General features: G+C 61.5%; 1 protein-coding gene across 1 annotated transcript; it reads right to left on the bottom strand.

Annotated features, from left to right (window-relative positions):
- Positions 1 to 3,762: 3,762 nt before the first annotated feature.
- On the bottom strand, positions 3,763 to 7,929 carry VWA1 (von Willebrand factor A domain containing 1; the record flags this gene model as incomplete). The annotated part of the gene is made up of 3 exons (XM_080692710.1): positions 3,763 to 4,439; positions 6,352 to 6,909; positions 7,860 to 7,929. 3 exons carry the CDS (start codon positions 7,927 to 7,929, stop codon positions 3,763 to 3,765), a joined length of 1,305 nt encoding a protein of 434 aa, XP_080548836.1.
- Positions 7,930 to 8,653: the final 724 nt, after the last annotated feature.

The raw sequence follows: 8,653 nt of genomic DNA, 5'->3' as shown, positions 1-8,653 counted from the left end.
AAATAGGGCAGGGGCTGTAGCTCGGAGGTCGAATGCCCCTGGGTTCCATCCCCAGACCCGCAAAAAAAAAAAAAAAAAAAAAAAAATTGTAGCCGGGCTTGGTGGTGCACTCTTGTAATCCCAGTACTTGGGAGGCTGAAATGGGAGTATTGCGAAGGTTCGAAGCCATGTATTCTAAACTTTTTTTTTGCGCGTTTATTTTGAAACAGGGTCTCACTGAGTTGCAGAGGGCCTCACTAAGTAGCTGAGGCTGTCCGCGAACCGTGATCCTCCGGTCTCAGCCTCCCGAATACTGGGATTACAAGCGTGCGCCACCACGCCCGGCTCCGGCTCCGGCTCCGGCTCCAATTTTGTGTGTATGTGTGTTTATAATACTGGGGATGGAATCCAGGGGCATTCTACCTATGAGCTAAACTCCCAACCCTATTTTTTATTCTTTATTTTGAAACAGGGTCTCAATTAGTTGCAAAGACCTCAGTAAGTAGCTGAAGCTGGCTGCAAACCTGGATCCACAAGGTGGTGGCACATGCTCTTAATCCCAGTATTTGGGAGGCTAAGACATGGGGATTGCAGGTTCAAGGATAGATTCAGTAAGTAGTGAGACTCTCATCAACCAGGAGACCCTGTTTCCAAATGAGAAAATCGGAAGCTGGTCATGGGGGCGCACACTTGTCATCACAGCATTTGGGAGGCTGAGACAGGAGGATCGCTGTTCACAGCCAGCCTCAGCTACTACTTAGGCCCTTTGCAACTCAGTGAGACCCTGTTTCAAAATAAAGAATAAAAAATAGGGCTGGGAGTGTCGCTCAAAGGTAGAGTGTTCCTGTATTCCATCACTAGTACCACAAAAATAGTAAAAAAAAAAATTTTTTTTTAATTTTAAATTCCTACTTTTTGTGATCGCCCATGATTGTAATCCCAGCGCTTGGGAAGCTGAGACAGGGGGATCTTAGGTTTGTGCACAGCCTTACCAACTTAGTGAGATCTGTTTCAGGTGAAAATTAAAATAGGAGCTGGGTGTGTTGGCACACTCTTGTAATCCCAGATTTTGGAAGGCTGAGATTGGAGGATGGTGATTTGCAGACAGCCTCAGCTATTATTTTTTGAGGCCCTTTGCAACTCAGTGAGACCCTGTTTCAAAATAAAGAACTTAAGCCGGGCGTGGTGGCGCATGCTTGTAATCCCAGCATTTGCGAGGCTGAGACAGGAGGATCATGGTAGAGGCCTCCAGCCTGACCCCGAGTGCTGGGAAGCAAGCAGGAGCAAGCAGGAGAGGAGGCCTGATTCCCAGGCAGACCCCACCCGGGCAGGGGGAAGCGTCCACTCCTGCCATGCACGCAGAGGGTGGCCTGGAGCCGGCCACCTTGGCCAGATCGCTGGGAATCTGCAGAAGGCCGCGGGGCTGGTCCAGCCACGGCCCAGAGCCCTGGCCGCCCAGTGGCCAGCGTCCTACCTGCTCTCTTCCCTGGAGAGCACTGTGCAGAAGCCTGTCCACGTAGACCTGGAGGCCCTCTTGTGGTCAGCACCAGAGCAGCGCTGTCCCTCCCCACCCCAAGTCACTACGCGGTCTCCCCCTCCTTGGTGGCCCAGCCTTCAGGAATTAGGGGCAGTTCTTTCTCCCTCAGCTAGCAGGCCCCTTTCCACCCCATTCTTCCTTTTCTTTCCAAAAGGATGTCCTGGCTCTCAGGCCGCCGACACGCCAACTGGCATGTGTACCTGGGCCCACCCCACACAGGCCAAGCGTGGTGGCCCACACCTGTAAGCCCAGGACTGGGAGGCTGAGACAGGAGGATCGCAAGTTGGACGCCTCGGCAAGTAGCGAGACGCAAACTAGCAAGCCTCTGTCTCTTTTCTTTTTTCTTTTATTTGCAATACTGAGAATTTTTATTTTCTTATTTACTTTTGGTGGTACTGGGGGGTGGAACCCAGCGGCTTTCTACCTCCGGGCTATCCTCCCAGACCTATTTTATACTTTACTTGGAAACAGGGTCTCACTAAGCTGGTGAGAGCCTCACTCAGTAGCTGAGGCTGCCTTCGAACCTGTGCGATCCTCCTGTCTCAGCCTCCCAAACGCAGGGATTACAAGCGTGCGCCACCACGCTGGCTTGCAGTACTAAAAATTGAACCCAGGGGCATTCTACCTCTGAGATACACCCCCAGTTCTATGTTATTCTTTATTTTGAAACAGGGTCTCACTGAGTTGTGGAGGGCCTAAGTAGCTGAGACTGGCTGCAAACCTGAGATCCTGCCTCAGCCTCCCAAGTACTAGAATACAGGCGTGCGCCAGCCACCACACCCACCTCAAGACCCTGTCTCAAAATTAAAAATTAAAAAAGAAGTCAGTCTGGGAGTGTAGCTCAGAGGTAGGATGGCTCTGGGTTCAATCCTCAGTACAAAAAAAAAAAAAAAAAAAAAGCTACCAACCAGGTATGATTATGAAACCTCTGGTCCTACTACTACTTGGGAGGATGATGGGAGAGGGTTGCAGACTCAAGGCCAGCCCCGGCAACTTAGCAAGACCCTATTTCAAAATAAAAGCCGGGCATGGTGGCATATGCCTGTAACCCTAATACTTGGGAGGCTGAGACAGTAAGTTGCAGATTTGAGGACAACCTTAGCAACATAGTGAAATTCTCATCATAGTGAATCCTCCTGTCTCGGCCTCCCAAGTGCTGGGATTACAAGCCTGTGCCACCACGCCTAGCTACCCAGCCCTTAAAATTTTTTTAAAGTTTTATTAATCCCCCATTACCACAAAATAAATAAATATATAAATAAATGAGGGCTCGGGATGTAAGTCAGAGGCCTCTAGGTTCAATCCTCAGAACTATAAAAAATAGGAAGGTCTAGGGATGTAGCTCTGAGGTAGAATGACCGGGCTCAGCCTCCCAGTACCACTGGGAGGGAGAGGGGTCGCCAGGGAGGGAGGGCGAGCGCCTGGGCGGAGGCTGGAGAAGGCCGGCCTCCCAGATCTCCTGGGCGCCTCGGTGTGGAGTGCTGTGACAGGAGCAAGGCACCCAGGAGACCTCAGGCTTGGCATACAACGCTTTACTGTGTTCAGGAGTCTGGGTTGTTAGTGGGAACAGAGGCAAGTTGAGCTCAGGTGGGGGCGGCGATTCTGGCAGCGGAGGCCGCCCGGGTGGGGGCCCAGGGGCAGCCAGGTCCTCCCTGTGCTCGGGGACTTCTGCGGAGCCCCGGGATTGTAGCTGATCCCTTCAGAGGGTCGCTGGGGTGGGCCCACCCTGGGCAACCCTGTTTGTGCCTCCTCCCAGGGGAAACCCCCACCCTGAAATGGGGGAGACCCCGGTGAGTGCTGGCCACGGAGGCCGGCAGGGGCGGGCCCCCGTCCCCTAGATCCGAAGGCCAGGCCTTCTGCACCCCAGGGGCCGCTGGCTGCGGAGGCAGGGTCGGTGACCCGCAGGTGCTGCCCTCCAGGCCCAGGGGTCCTGACGAAGCCCACCTGGCCGCCCCGTCATTTCCGTCCGGAGGCGCTGGGGGCCCGGGGGGCCCAGGGCTCCTCCCCGGCCCCTGTCGAGCCACGTGCCGGACCCGAGTGGCCCTGGGCAGGCCCCCAACCCGGCTGCGCGGGCCGCGCCTGGGCCGGACCTCCTCCCTCCGCGCTCGGACACCCAAAAGCTGCCCGAGGGCCGCGCGCGCGCCCAGCTCCGGGCTCGCGGGGCCGGGGTCGGCCGGCTGCAGGGCCGGGGGCGCCGGGACCCCGGCCGGGCCGGAGGCAGGGCCGGGCCCTCCCCGCTTCTGGGCTCAGCCGCCGGGCGGCGGGGCGGGGCGCGGGGCGCGGCTGCGCTCGCCGGCCGGCGTGCAGGCCTTGGCGGACAGCGCCCTCTCGCGGCCCGCGCGGAAGGCGGCGGTCACCGTCACCAGGTAGGCCGTGCCGGGCGCCAGGCCCTGCAGCGTGGTGCTGTTGCGGCCGGCCGGCACCTGCACGCGCTGCACCGCGCCCCCGCGCAGCGGGCCCAGCTCCACGCGGTAGCCCAGCGCGGCGGCGCCCGGCCCCGGGGCCCAGCTCACGCGCAGGCTGCGCGGCCGGGCGTGCGAGACGACGATGCGCTGCGGCCCGGCCGCCTCTGCGGGGGGCAGGCCCGCGGCGGGGGCCCCGCCCCGCGCCCCCCACTCTGCGGCCGGAGCCCCCGCGGCCTCGCCCGGCAGCGTGCGCACACGCAGGTGCTGGGGCCTCAGGAGGTGCACGTTGGACTCGGGCCACAGCGCCACGTCATAGTCCGAGTCCGGGGCCAGGCCAGCCCAGGTCCAGCCCGTGGCGTTCCCGGGCAGCTGCTGGCGTCTCGGGGCATCCTGTTTGGCGCTGGGCACCAGCTCCAACACGTAGTAGCCGGAGTCGGTGGTCAGCAGGGGTGGCCAGGCCAGGCGGAAGCCACTGGAGGTCACCTCGGACACGTGGAGCTGCTGCGGCCGCATGGCACCTGCGGATGGCGGGGGTCAGAGGAGGGCGGCCGGGAGGGGGTGGGGCCCTGATTGATCAGGGGTCCCAGAGGACCAGGTGCAGGTGGTACATCTGCCCAGCACATGCGGGGGCCAGGCCAGCCCTAATAATGCCCAGCAGGTGCAAATCACATGCAAAAAGCACGAGTGGGCTGGGGAGGGACACAAGAAGGGGTGCAGTCCCTCACTTCCCACCCGGCCAGGAACTTCCCCGCCTCAGCACTAACCCCAAATTTGTAGGGAGGCGTAGTGGCCACTATCCACTCAGAACAGTGGCCTAAGATGAGCGTGGTGGTGCACACTTGTAATCCAAGTACTTGGGAAGCTGAGACGGGAGGATTGCAGATTTGCTGCCAGCCTCAGCTACTTAGTGAGGCCCTCCTCAACTCAGTGAGACTCTGTTTCAAACTAAAGAATAGGGCCGAATGTGATGGTGCACCTCAGAGATAGAATGCCCCTGGGTTCCATCCACAGTACCACAAAGAAAGGAAGGAAGGAAGGAAGAAAGAAAATTGTGCTGGGGGTTTAGCTCGGAGGTAGATTGCCTCTGGGTTCAATCCTTACTTCCACAAAAAAAAAAAAAAAAATTAAAAAGAAAGATAGGGCTGGGGGTGTAATCAGAGGTAGAATGGCCCTGGGTTCAATTTTCAGTACCACCACCACCACCACAAAAAAGACCAGTGGCCTAGATGAAGTGGCAGTGGTGAAGAGCTGGCCAGCACAAGGCCTGGGGTCAGCAGGGATCTGCACAGTTAGCCCAGGGATCCCTTGGATCCAGTCAGGAGGCCACAGAAGGAAATCTGGGGACAGACAACTTCAGGAGCAGGTCCCAGGGAGAATGTAGTGTGGGGATTCCAGAGCGGACCCCGAGCCGTGACACCAGGTGCCAGGTAGCCATCCACGTGGGGCGCAGGTGGTAAGACTGAAGAATCTTGACCTTCCTTCTCCTGCTCCTCACTAGTGCTGGCACCAGCCAGGACTTGCCAGCCAGGCACTTACTTTCCTGCCCACCCTCCCAGTCAACCCCTGCCTGAGGCCCCAGGCCTTCCCCCAGGCCCCTCCCAGCTCAACCATCCCAGGGGCCACTAGGGGTCCCATAGTCTTGGGGAAGGCCTTCAGGAGGGCCCTCAAACCCCTTACAGCCCACAGACCACTCCTTGCTGCTCAGGGGGATGATTAACCCAAAGGCAGAGACTTGGCAAGAGCCCTGGAAAGAAGGAAAAAAAAGACCCGGGGGTGGTGTCCCAGCCAGCCCCAGGCCCTCATCAGCCCCTCCCCCTCGGGGCTCGGCTGAGAGGGTGTCCAGAGAAAAGCTGGTGGGGTGCTGCTTAGCCAGCAGCCGGCCTTCCGGGGCCTGGCTTCCGCCCCAGCAGTCCCCACGAGGGGTCTGCATGTAAGCTAGCTCAGCCCTCCCCATGGCAGTCCACCTAGAACAGATAGGGCCTGTGCTCTGGGGGAGGCAGTCCCTACCTTCCGGCCTTTCCCCTCCCCAGTCGAGCCAATGGACCTGTGGGCACACCCAGGCACACACACTGCCCCCGCAGTCCCCAAGCTGGGAGCCCTCTTCCTCTTTCTCCAAGCAGGCAGGAGAGGTAGTCCTCCATCCCTTAGCCCAAGCCTGGGCTGGAGAGACAGGGCGGGCCCGAGTTCAGGAGGGGCTGCCTGCTGATGGCCAGCCCCGGGACCCCGCCTTGAGGTGGTCACCCAGCATGCCCCCATCTCTCCACAGCCCAGGTGTCAGGGGACATTAGGACACCCAGCTGGAGTGTCCCTGAGGGCGCAGGAGAAACCGAGAGTCATTCGCTCACGGACACCCTGGAGGGCGCCAGGCACCTGAGGTCCCCAAAGTCTCAACCCAGCTCCTCCTGTGGCTCCCAGCCTCGTCCCACCTACCAAGGATGGAGCCTCGCAGCTCCGGAGCAATGATGTGCAGGTCATCCACGTCCACAAAGTGCAGGTGCTTCTCAGCAGGGGACGAGGCGGCCGCAGACAGCTCCAGCAGGTTGCCCCGGCCCGTACTGACAATAAACACGGTAACACCGAGGTCCTTGAGCTCCTGCATCGGGGGTCCCACGGGGTCGCTGGAGCCTCCATCTGTCACCCACACCAGTACCTTGGGCACACCTGGCCGGGCACCCACTGCCGCAGAGAAGAGGTGCTCCTTGGCGTAAGCCAGTGCCAGGCCGGTATTGGTGTCACCCATGCGCTGGGCTGCAGCACGTATAGCACCCTGGACGGCCCGGCCTGAGCTGTGCTGGTCGAAGGGGAACTCGGCGTACGGCTGGCTGCCCACATGCACCAGGCTAGCACGCAGGGCTCCCGGGCCCAGAGGCAGCAAAGCCACCAGCTGCCCCAGAAACTCCCGGACCCGGAAGAACTCGTAGTGTGACACGCTGGCAGAGCTGTCCAGCAGAAGCAACAGGTCTCCCTGGGGGGCTGATGCTGGGGGGCCTGCAGGAAAGGAAGGGGGCTCAGCCCAAAGTGGTGGGGCCCGGACAGTCTCATACCCAGGGCAGAACCCGGAAGGCCCGAGCTTTCTTAAGCAGGTGAGTCTCCCCAGAAGGGAGAGGGGTTCTGAGCCAAGCAAGAGTGCACTCTAGGTCTGTCCCAGCTGTACACAGGCCAAGTGACCTTTTGCACTCTGGGCTGGCTCATTTCCCCTAGACATGGGCCCCTCTAAGCCTCTGTGCTCCCCCCCCCCCCAGATTTTCAGCAGACACTGACTGCAGGTAGAGCCCAGGGTCTTGGCCTAGGGCTCCAGGAGGGGCCTGGGCCATGGCGTTGACTCCCTGGGGCTTGGCTTTCAGGGAGGCAGCCTGGAGTCGACTTCAACCAGGCTGCTCAACCTCCAGGTGAGGCAGAAGTCTGGGCGGGCACAGGGCAGGACCGCAGGGTGGGAGCAGAGAGGGATGGATGGAAGAGGCGTGCGCTGGACACAGCCCCCTCGGCCCAGATGGCCAGCCTGGAATCCTGACCCCACTCACAGATGATGTCACCCCTCCCCGGGCCCCCGTGGCCCGCTCCATCTGGACCCAGAAAGCAAGATACACCCCTAGCCCCTGGCCGGCCGCCCTTTCTTCCCCACACCCTGTGTTCAGGGTGTGTACGTGGTGGGCCCCTGCACGCTAGCACTAGCCGGAGTGGGCGGGAGGCCTCCATTCTAGTCCCGTCCCTGGAGTTCCCCAAAGCAGTAGGGAGATTCCAACCCGACTACCACCTCTCTTGGGGGCGCTTCCAAAGTCAGGGAAACTGAGGCAGCCGCCTCCCTCCCAGGACCCAGGCCCGCGCACACGCCGGGGGCGGGCTCGGAGCGTGGCCTCCCCGCTCGGCCGTCCCGCGGGCTCCGCGGCCCCCGCCTCCTACCCGGCCACCGGCCGCGAGCCGAGCCCGGCCGCACTCACCGCGCTCCGCGCCCCGCGCCAGCGCCAGCCGCAGCCCCAGCGCCAGGCCGAGCGCCGTCCAGGGCAGCATCGCGCGCGGACCGCCTCGGCCGCACCAGCTCGCCACCGCTCGCTCCGGGCGGGCCGGGGTCCCGGCCGGGACGAGCCCGCCCGAGAGGCCCCGCCCCGGCCCGCCCCGGCCCGCCCCGGCGCAGACACGACGCGAGCAGCGCGCTCCTGCAGCCCCGGGCAGGCGGCGACTCGCCGCTCGCCAGGCTCCACCGAGGCACGCTCGCGGGGGCATGCAGGCGCAGGCGCTCCCGTCGCCCTTCCCCGGCAGCAGGACTGCGGTCGCCGTCACCCCCGTTTCCCTGCCCTCCCCGCAAACCCTTTGGAGTTCTCTACTGCCCATGACCCAGAAATGCCAGGAGACCCGGCAGCCAGGCCCCAAAGAGCAGCGGAGTGGGGGGCACGCCAAGAACAGCCCCTGCAAAATGCCCAGGCCACGGCTGCACCTGGCGCGGGACCCCTCGGGACCGACCAGTAGGAACTGGAAGGGTCTTGGGGTGCAGCTCAGGGCACAGAGCCTTGGGAGGGGCAGGAGCCTGAGGGAAGCTTCTGAGAGGATGCGAAGCCCCCATCCCGCCATGTTCCTGGAGGACAAGACATAGAAAGAGGAGGTGGTTGCTTCAGGCCCTGTCCAGTGTGACCGTGATGGGCCCGCTGGGGGCCTCATACACTGAGGGGCCAGGCTCAGGTCAGATCCCAGCTGAACCGGGGGTGCTTATGATCCCAGCTAAGCCCAGGGCAGAGGC

The sequence above is a fragment of the Muscardinus avellanarius genome, assembly GCF_963383645.1.
Source record: "Muscardinus avellanarius genome assembly, chromosome: 3".
NCBI classification, from domain to species: Eukaryota; Metazoa; Chordata; class Mammalia; order Rodentia; family Gliridae; genus Muscardinus; species Muscardinus avellanarius.
The sequence above is the reverse complement of the archived record's forward strand: the minus strand, read 5'-3'. Positions and strand labels throughout refer to the sequence as shown.